Here is a 14,925-nt window from a genome sequence, read left to right as displayed (position 1 = left end):
GTTGATGAAAAAAATACAAAATTTTATATACAGCATGATCTTAACAGTTAAGAACTCTGGTAAAAGTGCAAAGAAACGCTAGTAGGAAATAAACTAAGTGTTAATTATGCATTTGAAGTTGGCGGGATTACAGATGATTTTTCTTCTGATTTTTTTCTGTATACAAGTCATACATGGTATTCTTTATACTTTATGTATTTTCCAAGCTTACTACAGTTGAGTGTGTGTGTGTTTATGATCCAATAAAAAGTTCTTTAAAATTTAAGAATACTTTTATGATACATCAGATGATTGAAGATAGTCAAAAAGCAGAGCTAGGAATGATTGTGCTCTCTAGAAAGTCACCTACATGTTTGACACACACTTGCTAATGACAACTCCTAGCCTGTGAGTCCTCACAGGTCTGTGTATTACCTGGGTTTAGAAAGAGTAGCAAAAGTGGTATTTCCCATGAAAGCTCCATGGCCAGGACTCTTGTGTAGTATGGCATTATAGAAACGGGGGGTTCATCAATCAAAGTGGTGATTTTGGGGTGAGAGCATCCCACAGATGTGCTCGGGGTTAGAAAGCCATCACAATAGCTCTTCACATGTTTTTGTAGCTTGAGGGGCCTCGTGGCTGGGGCATTATCAAACCCTTCATTTACTCAAGGCGGTGGTCCTCACACCCAAGAGCCTTTTGGGAGTCCATGAGGTTACAGCTATCTTCACAGTAAGGCTAAGATGTTACTTGCCTTTTTCACTCTTAGTCTCTCACAAGTGCACGGTGGAGTTTTCCAGATGCTGTGTGATTTGTAACAAGTTGCAGAAGCAGATAGGAGAATCCAGCTGTCTTTTATGAAGCCAGACTTTGGAGTTGTAAAAAATGTAAAAAAAAAAAAAAAATCAGTATTCTCATTAAAATGTTTTTATTGTGGAAAATTTAATTACATGTCAATAAATGTTATGTTTGCTATGTAATGGGTTTATTTTAAATGAATAAGTATTTAAAAGTTTTTCAGCTTAATTTCTAATATCATAAGTATCAATAGATATTTACCCACATAAGCAAATAGTCTTTGGGGGCCTCAATCTTTAAGAGTGTAAAGGAGTCCTGAGACCCAGAAAGTTTGAGAACCACCAAATCAAAGAAACAAGAATAGAACTCTCTTTATGGTGGACTGATGATGGCTCAGTAAATGGATGGGTTGAATTTCGTGAGAAAGAGCACAAAGCCTGTGGGGAAAATGACCTAGTCTAAGAGGCAGGTGTTGGAATCCTTGACAGTCATTAAGTTTTCCTTTTCCTTCCTTCCCTCCCTCCTCTCTCCTTTTTTAGAGATCATGCATGATGTGATAAAGAAGGTAAAGAAGAAGGGGGAGTGGAAGGTAAGTAGAAGATATAATTAAGGGCCTTAAAGGTGAGTTCATGTGGAAAAAATAGGAATGGGGGGTAGAGCTGGTGGGGAAGGGCGGACGGGTTGGGAATGAGGGCGTTACTGTGTATCCAGAGAGTACAAAAACGGTAATCTGTGCCTCTCATTTTATATGATCCAGTTGATAACTCTCTTCATCATAAAGCTTATCTTAAAGATCGCCTAGGGGGGCACTTTAGCAGTGGGACTCTTGTATTCAGTCTTACCTGGAACCTGTTCTATAAAACAGAAGAAGTGAAAATACTCTGCTCTGGGAGAGGAAGAGGGGGACCCTTCCTGCCCCTCTGGGGGCCTTAAAGTATCTTTATGGAGCCCACATAAGTTGGAAAAGCCTCATCTGGTCTATCCCCATCTCTAAGTGCTTAAGACTGAAGAAGTAAGCTTGTTTATTCACAGAACATTGACAGCAGCGCTGAAACTCTAGTGTATACGAGGCAAGTGTGTAAGCTAATCAGGTTGATTCCGGCCTCAGTTCCTGGAACAGGTGGTGCGGGTGGGAAAGCGAGCCATCCTACATTCGGGAAGTCGGGGTTTCCAGGGTCACTTGGTGTCTGGGGCCAGGCATTACGCTGGCCAGGCGAGCGTGCAGTTTTGCTCCAACTTCCCTGTGTGGTGTTGAAGGGTTCATACCACCATTCGTGCTCCTGAGTGTTCCTGCAGTCAGGTGCCCACACACTTTCAAGTTTCCTGCGCCCGAGAACAGCCGAGCTGATGGGTGCAGGAAGACTTTCAAATCTCACCCCTGGCCTTGCGAGAGTATGATTTAGCCCTTGCACTCATCTAGCCCCATCAGTAATGGACTCGGGGACATGTAAATTTTAAACTAATCTTGAGCAAGCAGCCCATCAGAGGAAAAGTACTTTGCTCTTACCATAGCCGGAAGCTGGTCCACGTTGTGTCTTGCTCCTGCTACCTTGGCTTCTATCATTAAGGAAGACACATAGCCTGGGTTAGCTGCTGGCTTGCCCTCTCCATTGTGGGCTGAACGGAGATAGGAGTGGTTAGCTGAAGAGCTTCAGATATGAAGCTTTTAGACCAGGACTGGCGTGTCCTTGTTGTTCCAGTCTGGAGTGCGGGAGGGTGCCCTCCCAGACGACACTGTGCCGGTACACTCTGGCGATGACTGCGGCGAAGTCCTTGCCGTCCACATCGTGTGTGGCCCTAGTGTTCATTCTCCTTCCAATAAAAAGTTAAGCTCTGACAAAATACTCCCCAGTATGGTTTTCTCTAAAAGTTGGTGCTGTAGATAATTCTTTTCTCCCTTTTTTTTTTTGCATTTTTTATGAGTACTTTATCATAGAAAATTAAAACATCAATTTTTTTAAGTCTTAAAGTTAAGTCATTGAGAACAAACTAATCCTAGGTTAGGTTTGGGTATGGGAGGTAAAAGCTAGTATGTATCTCAGCAAACTTCTGGCCCATAGGAATATCGGTGATTCTATACAGTTGACCTTTGAACAACACAGGTTTAAACTGCGTGGGTCCAATTTATGCAGATATTTTTCAATAAAGATACTGGTAAATTTTTTGGAAATTCATGATAATTTGGAAAAACATTTTCTTTTCTCTAGCTTATTTATTGTAAGAATATTATCTGTAAACATATACAAAATATATGTTAATCAACTGTTTATGTTATTGGTAAGGCTTCAGGTTAGCAGTGGGCTATTAGTAGTTAAGTCTTCGAGGAATCAAAGTTACCCATGGGCTTTTGACTGTGTGGGGCTCAGTGGCCCTGTCTCCTGGGTTGTTCAAGAGTCAACTGTATTCTGCATTTCTGGGGCTCTTTTTGAACTTTGACCCCATAAGCGGATGAGGGAATCGTAGCAGATGCCATACAGTCTGTGAGCTGTTCTCTCTGTTTCCAGGTGCTGGTGGTCGATCAGCTGAGCATGAGGATGCTGTCCTCCTGCTGTAAGATGACGGACATCATGACCGAGGGCATCACAAGTGAGCAAGCTTTGTCTCTGCTCTTGAGGGGCACTCAGGTGTTCTCTCTGTGGCAAACTTTCCTCCTCCCTAGTCATTATTCTCTCAACTTTAGATTCTTCCAACAACCTTGGTGGTAAGACGATAAGTTTCTGAGAGAAACCCACAGCTTGCTTGTCCATCACTGAATCCCTAGTACCTCACCCAATGTCAGATGCTTGTTAAAAGATGCCGAGAGGCAGGTGAAATCGAGGGAAAACAAGCAGGCCACCTAAGAGGCAAAAATGGGCAAAAGACCTGAATAGGCACTTAACAAAGGAAGAAACCCAGGTGACCAATAGATACGTAAAAAACTGCCCACCCACATTAGTGGTCAGAGAAATGCAGTTAAAACCAGAGTGCAAGCCTGCTCTACATTCACCAGATTGGAATGTTTAAACTCTGAAAATGCCAAGTGACAGGATATTAAAAAATGGGAATGCCTGTATGACAGAGGGTCAGTTGGTACAGTTACTTTGAACAACACTTGGCAGTGTCTAGTAGAGTTGAAGGCATACTTTAATATTTATACACAGTTCAAAACCAGGTAGACCTACACGGTACTGTTTTACAGTGCAGACCTAAGTAGTAAAACCAGAAAGAGAAGTGATCACACTTAAGTCAGGATGGTTCTCTTTGGAGGGAGGGAGGAAATTGTGATGAGGGAGAAGAGGGTGGGTGGAGAGGTAGTAGTCTTTGAAATAGCACTGATTGAAAAGCTGTCTCTTTTGAGGTATTACTTCAAACCAGGAAGTTAACCTTTGTGTTTCCTCCAAAAAAATGTTCAGTGGAACATACCAGTCGTAACGTATCTCCTAACTTATTCCCTTGGAGATAACTTTATATGATGTTGACTTACATACTGTTGCTATTCTTTGTCAGAATTACTACCAAACCACAATTATGGGAGGAAAAACAAGGAGGGTTGAGGTTTCACTAAACTAAATGAATTTAAAGATTTGTCCTTTATTCTAAGATTATGGTTTTCCTATTATATGTTATTAAAATGTTTTTTAAATTATGAAATTACGATGATGATATATTGTAGATTTTCTTGTTGATTAAATTCTATGGGAAGTGTGTGTGTGTGTGTGTGTACATATATATATATATATATATTTTGGGGGTACAGTGACACTGTGGATATGATTTCTTCATTTTAAAAAATGCATTTCCAGAAGACAAGTAGTGATTCTAGAACATCTTACTATGCTGATGGACAGTGACTGTAATGGGGTTTGTGGAGGGGACTTATGATAGGAGAGAGCCTAGTAAACATAATGTTCTTCATGTAATTGTAGATTAATGATAACAACAACAAAAAAATGGATTTCCAAACCCAGCGTATCTGTCACCAGAACATAGGCCTCTAAATGGGAGTGTACAGTGATTGGTGTGACTCCTTGTCATCCAGTAATCCAAAACTAGGCTTGCCCCTGTTTTGAGCTTACAAAGTTGTTTGCATCACTCAATTCTTAAAACTATTTTTCTTTGTCAAAGCCAAAAAATACACAGAAGTTAAGGAGGAAAAAGCCAATGGGAACTAAGATTCTCCTGACCAAGAGGCACCAACGCCCCCCACTGTCCCCTCCCCGGGTTCATCACCCCAGGGGCAGCCGCTCTGCTCTTCCTTCTGGTTGTCTTTTTGATATTTCTAAATAAACGCTCTTCTCTCTTGATTCATCAATCTTAGATGTTTTCTATTAACGCCCTGTGGTAGATGAGGGTTCAGCTCACCCCCTACTGCATACAGATTCTTCCCTACCCCAACGCCGGGGTTTTAAAAAGTGGCAAAAGTGAAAAGTTAGCAACTCTAACATTTTTGGAGGGAAGTGTTGTTGGTCTGTGAAATTCAAAAATTACCATCACTGGTGAAGTAGATGGCTGAGAGCTTTTGGTATTAATTTGAACATTATTTGGGACAGAAAGTCTTTATAAGTGTACCAATGCATTATTCTAAAGTGATGCTTTAATTTGCTTCACTCACCTACAATCGAAGAACGGCACCATTCGATTGGGCTGCTTTCTGTGCTAGAGAACAGGACCGCATAGGTAACACATCCTAAGCTTTATTAGGCGGCTAGAAGATGATGATCTGAAAAGCGCTTTGCAGATGCAGTAGCTGACATATCATAGAAGAAACAAGCAAGCCAAATGCCCAGGGTTGGCTTTAATCACATGAAATCTTTAGTCTTTGAACTGCTGGGAGGGACGATATTATATAGAGGATATGGTTAGGATGTCTTCATTTGCTATACAGAGGAAAAGGATGTAAAAAACTACCCAATCGTTGATAAATAGACCCAGCATGGAAATTCTAAAGGAATTGGATGAGAAACAACTAAAAGAGGCAAAAGACTTCTTGACAGAACGAGGTAGCATTTTCCATGAGATATGGAACTGACTTAAACTGAAATGGGAAGTGGGAATTAGCGTGATACGATTTTAGGTTTTCTAGCATCTTGAGCATTGTGGGGCCGTGGAATGTGGAAACTAAAAGAAGAGGGGAGAATGGTTCTTTTTCTCCCCACTGTAGATGTGCATCTGCACCAATAAAGGTGACCTGTCTGTATCACTTTTTATTTATGATCACTGGTCTTTTCCATGATCGCTGTGGCTACTGTTCTGTTGTCTAGTTGTGGAAGACATCAACAAGCGCCGAGAGCCGCTCCCCAGCCTGGAGGCTGTGTATCTCATCACTCCATCTGAGAAGGTAAGTCCTCCCTGAAGGCTTTGGCTAAGGTCACGTGGGCTGGTTTGGTGTCCACGTGGCACTGAGTGTCTGACGTCTCCAGGTTAAGCACACACATAACACACTGCTCCGTTTAAACATGCAAGCCACAGGTGGGGAAGGAGGGCTCAGTGTAGGACAGAGGGCACACCGAGCTTTCTAGAACCCCTGTCCAGAAAGCCAGGCCAGGTTGTTCTGCTTCCCCCTCTGCACTGCTGCTCTAGGTAGGAGACCCACTTCATCTAATTAGTGATCACCTCCAGAACTTTGGTATTTTATGCTTTTTGGTTTATTTCATCAATATCCAGTGAGTGTTCACATTTCCCCGTCTTACCATTTTTGGAGGTTGGTTTAAATCAGCATCCAGACAAGGTCCACCTCCTTGCTTCTGGTTGATAGTTGTCTTAGATCTCTTAATCTGTCTAAATCTCCTGCAGTTTTCAATTCCCTTTCTTTCCCATTTTGAATACTGGCTCGCATACAAGTTTCCGTAGATGCAACTAAATGGCCAGCATTTCATCAGTATGACTCTCCTCGAAGGGTCTGACCAGCTTCCTATTTTGTGAGTCCCTTCATGGGATGCCAAGTTCTGATAGCCCCAAAGAATCATCACTGTCATTCTAGAATGAGCTAGGAGGGCTTCTGTTCATCTAAACTCTGAAATAATCCTAATCTTAAATCCTCAGAACTCAGTTACAGCCAAACGTGAGTTATAGATATGCATCAAAAATCTATTTGTGTAAGCAGCTTGATTTAACTCGTTCAGACATAGGTCCCATTTGCTTCTAGAACTGGATTCAGTTCTCTTCTTTTCTCCCCGCCACAGTCTGTCCACTCTCTCATCAGTGACTTTAAGGATCCCCCGACTGCTAAGTACCGGGCTGCACACGTCTTCTTCACCGACTGTGAGTACAGCTGTCCGCTGCCACCCGTCCTCCCAGGGTAGTGTCTCTGCACAGCAGGAACTGAAACCAAGCCAGATGAGCAGGGAAAGCGTGGGGTTTCTGATTTTTTATTTTCCCTTCAAAAGATAAATTGCATAAGAGACAAAAATAAACACATATAAAAACAATCCTACTCGGTCATGCTGTCCTTCCTGAGGAAAAATAGCACCTCGTCAAAGGATGAGAGGGTTGAATGCTGAGAATTTTCCAGCATTAGTCCTGATGTTTTGCTGGCTAGACTGCCAGATACCACTGTAAACTGGGGTGCATTTCCTCTGTTTCTCAGCTACCAAGGTATCCCAATCCAGTGGTCTTTGTATCAGAACTGGCATCATTGTCCTGGAATCTGTTTCCTTTTGTGGCAGTTTTGTACATGGAGCTTAGTATAGAAGCATCTTGCTGAGTCTTTGTTGATAACAAAGAGAGCGGAATAGCACTGGCTTGTGAAAGTGTGTACAAGAACTGCTCACCCAGTGTTCCTCCCTTTAGGGGAAACCCCACAAAACTCACCACTAGGGGATAAGAGAGGTGCTTGCAGAGAATAACGTTACACTGTTTGAATATGGGTGACGAACAGAGCAGGTCGACGGCGTTAGTAATAATAAACCAGTAACACATTTCTGGAAACCTGAAGCCACTTCTTTGACTCAGGACAGTCATTGGAAATCACAGCTCCCCCACCAAGCGGTCTCCTGTGCAGTTGAGTTCTTTAGAGGGTCTGGGAAAATACTTGCCTCGTATTCCCAGTGATTTTATTTTTCCTTATTTATTGCATTTTTCATAATCATGTTAGATCTGCACAGTTTGTTTTTATTACAAGCCTTTTCCTCATCCCTTTTAATCTTTTCCAGTTTTTTTCCTTCCTTTCTTTGCTATAGGAAATAGTTTTTGTTAGCTCTCAATATCTCCGTCTGTATTGCCACTTGTTTCTCTGTGTTGAGGGCATTATAGATGATTTTACATTCCTTTTATACCCTAGAAACGGTGGATATTTTAGGATGAGATGAACTGTCTGGTTGCCTTTTTAAAATCCTAATAAAGAACCCACTGGCCGTGTGCAGCTGCTGAAATGAACTGGCAGTTGGACAGGAGAACCTACTGTCTGTTGTCATTCTTGCAGCTTGTCCAGATGCGCTGTTTAATGAGCTGGTAAAATCTCGAGCAGCCAAAGTCATCAAAACTCTGACAGAAATCAACATTGCATTTCTCCCATATGAATCCCAGGTGAGGCCCATGGGGAGGTCACAGAAAGTCTGCTCCCTGGTTGTTCTATTAGGGACTCTGGCAAATTCTGAGAGGGTGGAGTAGGGGTGCAGTAAAAGAGTGGGGGAGGGAAGATAGCGCATTCTGAATCGCTAAATGGCATGTTGTCAGTGGAGGCTGATGTAGTGGAAAACAGTATTCCCTAGGGGTCGGCCCGACGCCTTCATTTCACTCTCCAGTTTTCTCTGACCTTTCTTCAGCCATGGTGCCTTCCTTTGCGTACATTTCATCCTTGCTCACAGTGTTTGCTCCTATTGGCTGACTCTTTGAGTGACCAAAAGGTAGCCAATCCAAAAAGAGCGTGGAAGGAGAGGAGGGGACCGGACAACACCCATCTGCTGCAAAGGAGACTGTATTTATGTAGTGATAACCTTAGCTTGTCACGTGCAGAAAGAACAGATGGTAGCCTTCCTCATTAGCCCTTAACACTTCGAATGCCAAATGCTGATGCCGCTAAGCCTCTGCCCTTGGAGGAAAACAAAGTTGCCAACCAGTAAAGGTGAAGCTGATTGTAAGAGAATATACACATTTTATATCCTAGTATTTTCAGGTTTTTGTTAAAGTGTCTTCTCCCAGCAAACCAAGAAACAAAAACAGTAGGACTTGTATGCATTTTTTAGAGAAAAAAGATGGTCATGGCATATTGGGTCTTTATAGATTAGCTTCTAGACACCGAGGGTGACCTCTTGTTGGTTAGGAGCAATGGAAAAAATACTGTGGGAACATTTAGAGACAGACTCTGTCCCTTCTCACTTGACCAACCTGTTCTCAGCTCGAGGGCAAGAAATTTTTGTTTCTCTATGAGCCCTGTCACCACCTGGATTGAACAAAATCCAACTTCAACCATATAATATTTCATATATTTTTAAAAAGTAATTTTAAGAAACTTTCTTAAAACCCTCAGGTTTTCTAAAAGATCAGGGTAATTTATATAAATAAGATTTTGAAGGAATACTGATTTCTGGTAGACTAGGTAGTATAAGAGGAAATTTTAAACTTCAAGAACTCTCCCCCCAAAAAGAAGAAAAAATACTTAGAACATATTACTGAGGATAAGAAATTACTAAATGCATAAAAAGCTCCTTTATTTGCCCACAATTTCTAGCTTATCCCTTATTTATTAAAACTAAATTTATAATGGCCTGTGAGGTCGTAACACTGACCTCCCTCCCCTGCTCGTCCCCTGGCCTCCTCACTGTTGGTCAGACGCTCTAGGCACCCTGGGCCTCTGCCTCTGGGCCCTGTGCTAGCCATTCCCTCCACGTGGAAGTCCTGTTGTTCAGTAGCCAACTGTGTCTATATATGTGTGTGTATGTATTTCCCGCCTTCTCAGGTGTATTCCTTGGACTCTGCTGACTCTTTCCAAAGCTTCTACAGCCCCCACAAGGCTCAAATGAAGAATCCTATACTGGAGCGCCTGGCAGAGCAGATTGCAACTCTGTGCGCCACTCTGAAGGAATACCCAGCCGTGCGGTATCGGGGGTAAGGCAGCACGCCCGTCTGCCCTCAGAGGCCCCCGTGCATTTGCCGAGGAGGAACTTGCTCTGGCCTTAAGATTCCTCTGGCAGTTGCTTAAAGAGGATCAAGATTTGAGCATTCACATTTAAAATTATTCTTCCAATGTTTTTGTCATTTTCTAAATTTTATTGTGAAATATAAGAATACATACAAACAAGGGCATGAAATATATATATATATGCAGTTATAGAATAAATGAGAACCCCTATGGGACTATAACCCAGCTTCCCTACAGTTTTGCATCTCTTCCTAACCTTTAAAAATAAGTACTATCTTTGCAGAAGATGTTCCAGAGTAAGATAAAATACAAGGAGAGTAATTCTCCAAGAGACACATTCCTCAGATTTTATACTGCTGTGTGCTAAGTGCTGGGGGGACTTAATCCGAGGCCCTTGCCCTTAGAAGCCCCTGGTCTGTGAGGGTGGGTAACGTGGAAACCAGCATGTGTGCATGGGCTGTGTATACACACATGCACGTGTGCACACCTGCAATATAGTCCCTGCCAGACCAGAGCCCAAGGACAGAACAGGCCTGGGTGGGGCTGGGCATCCAGAGTAGGGAGAGGGCCCTTGGGGCTGAGGTGATCAAGAACAGCTTCAGACTAAAGTGACATTTGAGCTAGGGCTTGAAGGACAGGTTCAGGTTCGACCAATGAGGAGCAGGGGGCATTTTGTGTGGACCATTGGCTCTTGCCACTGGGATGAGCAAAAGCATGGAGTTGGGGAAACAGGGCAAGTTTGAGGTGGATTGGTCACCTGGCACCGTGTATGTATAGGGCCATGGCGCAAGAGGAAGCCATTAATGGAAGCTTTGAATGCCAGGTTCCTGGTTATGTCCTTCGGTGGTTGTCACCGGGAAACCCTGGGGGATCTGCACAGGGGAGTGGCCGCAGTGCTGTGGGAGCATGGAGATGGGGGTGTGAGCAGGAGTCAGGAGGAGACCAGCGGGGGAGGCCACTGCCAGAGCACTAAGGGCCTGGCCTGGGAGTCGGTCCCTTCTGCCTGACCTGAGTGCCTCTGGTCTGCTGGAAATGCCTCCCTCCATGACTGGGATTCCCTGACAGAAGCATGGGGACAGAAATGGGGGCCTCAGCCACATCCCCGTACAGAGTCGTGGGAGCTCGTGGGAGGGGTGGGGCTGGGGACACAGCTGCTTCAGCCCTGGGCAGCCACCACACACTTTGCAGGCGGCAGGAGCCCCTGGAAGTGCTGTCAGGCTTGGCCAAGGGAAAAGGTTCAGAGGCTCCCACTTACATAGCCAAAATGTCACTTGCCAGCAAAACAAGCCCCCATGGAATCTGAATTGAGGGAAGTGAGAATCAGATGGCCAGGCTCAGGAAGCATGGGGAAAGGATGGGGGTCAGGACCCTCTGCTGAAGTGTGGTGGTTTATCTGAAGCAAATTGGGAAGACTACCTGTTTCCATTTAGATAGTTTAGAAAAAGAAAAGGAGCTAGAAAGTCATTTATATTCCAGGCACTGAGCTAAGTATTTTATGTGTCTGAATCATACCTGTAATATATGAACACACTGTAAGAGTGCAGTACGGATGGAGCTCATGTCTCCCTTGGCCCTCCCCTCACTGTCCTGCCTTCCTCCCCGAGGGCAGTCGGTGTCAGTGATTGGGTGCCCGGGCCATTGACCCTGTGTCGCTCCTCCTTTGTCAGGGAATACAAGGACAACGCTTTGCTGGCTCAGCTAATCCAGGACAAGCTCGACGCCTACAAAGCCGATGACCCGACAATGGGGGAGGTAAGTCTGCGCTTGGTCCACGGGGTTCCCTCACCAGGTGACCACAGTGTTTGTGCAGCAGTCCTTGGGACAGAGTGGCTCTGTTGCTCACAGCGCCTGTGAGTGCCACCATTCCTGCGCATTGGCCCCCAGGAAGTGCTCCAGCCTTTAGGGAGGGTGATACGGGTTATGGTCACTGTAGGCAGGGTGGTTTATTTCTGTTGAGCAGTGAAAGGCCTTCATCCTGGGGAGCCCCTCAGTGGTCAGTATTAAAACCAGAAAACTGACATTGACGCCCTCTCCTGACCTCATTCAGATTTGACAAGTTTGTACACGTGCACCTGTGTATGTGCAATTCTGTGCAGTTTTATCAGTCAAGACACTGGTCTGTTCCATCACTATTTTGATTTTAAAACTGAAAATCCCAGGTCCCAAACCCACCCCAGCAAACTGGAGGGTGGGTCACCCTGGTTGTAGCTGAACTGAGATGGTGCCGCCTCAGGTTTGCATCTGTGTCAGAAGAGCCTCATCGCAAAATAGGCGACTGGATTCTCTTGTGGTTTTTACAGGTGTTCTTGGCAAGCAGGGAGTGGACTGGTCAGCGCGGTTTTAGTAGGTTTTACCTCGGAGTTCTCTCCCCGCTGCCACCTTTTATAAGACGGTCGCTGTGCTGGTTGGAGAGGCCGCGGTTGAACAGGTGGCTCCTGAGCATAGTCCCTGTGTCTGTCCTTCCAGGGCCCAGACAAGGCGCGCTCCCAGCTCCTGATTCTGGACCGCGGTTTCGACCCCAGCTCCCCTGTACTTCACGAACTGACCTTTCAGGCTATGAGTTACGATCTGCTGCCTATCGAAAATGATGTATACAAGTAAGTAGACAGACCTAGAGTACCTGTAGCTTTGCCCAGGAACCAAAACACCTCTAAGAAAAAGGACACCGTTAACCACTTATGCAGTCTTGCCAATAAGTTCCCCAAATCCACATGGCATCACTAGCCAAGAACTCTTGTTCCTTCTGGGGTGAATTTAGTTCACAGCTCATGTCACTTCAGCTCAGAGTCTGCTTGGCGGTGTTATTTTGTTGATGTGTGTGTTGTGTGTGAGTGTATCTCATTCAGAGCTGAAATTTCTTAATTATAGGTCATGAAATATGATGATAAAATATCAATATACAACATAAATGAAAGCTAGTAGGTGCCACCTTGCTGAGGGCGGCATCCCAGTCCTTTCCCAGAGAGGAACAAACGTGGTCCTCTCCTTTCCTTCACAAGTAACCCATAAGCTGACTTCACACCCTGAACCCTGTGCCTTTGATGGGGCTCATGCCAGCTGACCCTGAGGATTTCTAACAGAACTTCCAAGTTGGTTGGTTTCGCTCAGAGCCTTGGGTCTCTCCCTGCCCGAGAAATCAGGCCGTGTCAGTGCTGACACGGCACCTAATAGAGCCCGTGGCACGTCAGGTGGTGGGGGGCGTGTTGTGAAGTCATCGCTCACCTGAGCATTTGTCTGCTGAGGACCGTGGGCTCTTGTCTGTTATAAACCAGAGGGGGCTGGGTGGTTTTGTGGGGACGTCTCCTCTCCAGGTACGAGACGAGCGGCATCGGAGAGGCGCGGGTGAAGGAGGTGCTCCTGGACGAGGACGACGACCTGTGGGTAGCGCTGCGCCACAAGCACATCGCCGAGGTGTCCCAGTAAGAGCCCCACCTGCCCTTCCCCGGGACACTTTGGGAAGCATGTGTAGCTCTCTCAGCAAAATGCTTTGTAAACACTGCATATCTAAATCCAGTTCATTCCACTGAAAAATCCAGATTCCACTACATACAATTCGGTCTTCCTATATCCAGCTGGTGTGTAATTTTCCTCCCCTGCTGTCTACCTATAATTTCTGAGCAGGAACTGACGTCTACACACTGAACCCACCATGCTCTGAAAATGTCTTAGAATGTTTCCAGCACCTGAACTGTTGTACCTTGAAACTATAATTAGCAGTTCTGCCTTTGCCAAAAGACACATTCTGCTCACTGAGTTGGGGGGAACCTCAGGAGATTCACAAGGAAGAGTGGGAAATTACTACAGCCTTGGATAGTTCTGTTGTTTAGAAAAGGGATCTCCAAACTTTTGACCACTCCATTTCAGAAAAATCCTGATACACATTTCCAGTATTTATTTATGAATTCAATATATGCTTTTTTTGTGCAAATATGTATATTTTACAGCATATACTAAAAAGAAAATTGAAAATGATGAAGTAAAATAGACATAAATAGATGTCCTAATATTTTCTTCTCTCAAATCATCTCGTGCACCCCACTCGGGAGACCTGTGGTTTGAATATTAGTTAGGAAAATGATGTCCATCTCTCTCCTCTTAAGATCACTTTAAATGCCCACCTTCCTGGCAGGAAGAGTTGCCATGTATCCCTAGAGGAACATCCGTGTAGGGGCCCTTGGTGTTGCTGTGAAACTGACCGGCCTCCTCCTGTCTCCCAGGGAGGTCACCCGTTCTCTGAAAGATTTTTCTTCTAGCAAGAGAATGAACACTGGAGAGAAGGTAAGCCCATGCCGAGGCTCCCATGCCCTCTGAGCTGATATCTGCCTTCTCTCCAGGAGCACGGAGGATGGCTCCTAGGTGTAGACTAGCGCATTTGGGGAGCGTCCTCTCTTCATCTGATACTATTTTGCCTTATTTTTGCCTTCAAGATGGAGCTCCAGAGCCGCCGTCTTTGATATTTATAGAGGTCTTCTTTTTGTTACTCTGAGGATTAACATTTACTGTTTTGAATCTTGATTTGTTTTAAGCCAGAAGAACCACAGAACCTTTTTTAGCTTAAGGTGGCATGAGAATTCACCACCTGGTCTACCTGGGCCTCTCCTTATCCTGGCTCCTTATCAGAGGTGGCTAACCCATCGTAGTCAAGGGAAATGCAGCTCTGATGGTGCCATTCCCTTGCTTAAAGCCATTTAGGGACTTTCCATTCCCAGTAGAACTAAGCCCCACCTGTGGACATACGTGCCTTACAGCTCCTTGGCCGTCAGGCCCAAACCCTCTCTAGTCCAGTCTCTGCCTCCCTGGCCCCCACCACCTTGCTCCAGCTGTGCCTGAGTTCCTTGCTTGGGCCTTGCCTTGTAGAAGTCTCAGTCCTTTGGCTCAGGCATTCTTTTCTTTTTTTTTTTTTAATTTTTTATTAAGGTATGATTGATACACACTCTTATGACGGTCTCACATGAAAAAACAATGTGGTTACTACATTCACCCACATTATCAAGTCCCCACCCATACCCCAATGCAGTCACTGTCCATCAGTGCAGCAAGTTCATTATTTTCTTAGGGAAACCTTCCCAAGTCCTCCCTTAACTGGAAAC

General features: G+C 44.7%; 1 protein-coding gene across 3 annotated transcripts in view; it reads left to right on the top strand.

Annotated features, from left to right (window-relative positions):
* The window catches only part of STXBP1 (syntaxin binding protein 1), a 62,095-nt gene that overhangs the window by 28,467 nt on the left and 18,703 nt on the right, over positions 1-14,925 (top strand). For all 3 annotated transcript variants that reach the window (XM_037008114.2, XM_037008111.2, XM_037008113.2), the window contains exons 2-11: positions 1,317-1,366; positions 3,282-3,363; positions 6,018-6,094; positions 6,939-7,017; positions 8,177-8,280; positions 9,653-9,801; positions 11,503-11,587; positions 12,302-12,432; positions 13,147-13,254; positions 14,053-14,113. In XM_037008114.2, the coding sequence (XP_036864009.1) occupies positions 1,317-1,366; positions 3,282-3,363; positions 6,018-6,094; positions 6,939-7,017; positions 8,177-8,280; positions 9,653-9,801; positions 11,503-11,587; positions 12,302-12,432; positions 13,147-13,254; positions 14,053-14,113 (926 nt within the window). The remainder of the gene's footprint in view (positions 1-1,316; positions 1,367-3,281; positions 3,364-6,017; positions 6,095-6,938; positions 7,018-8,176; positions 8,281-9,652; positions 9,802-11,502; positions 11,588-12,301; positions 12,433-13,146; positions 13,255-14,052; positions 14,114-14,925) is intronic.

The sequence above is a fragment of the Manis javanica genome, chromosome 2 (assembly GCF_040802235.1).
Source record: "Manis javanica isolate MJ-LG chromosome 2, MJ_LKY, whole genome shotgun sequence".
NCBI lineage: Eukaryota > Metazoa > Chordata > Mammalia > Pholidota > Manidae > Manis > Manis javanica.
This window is presented reverse-complemented; position numbering and strand designations above follow the sequence as displayed.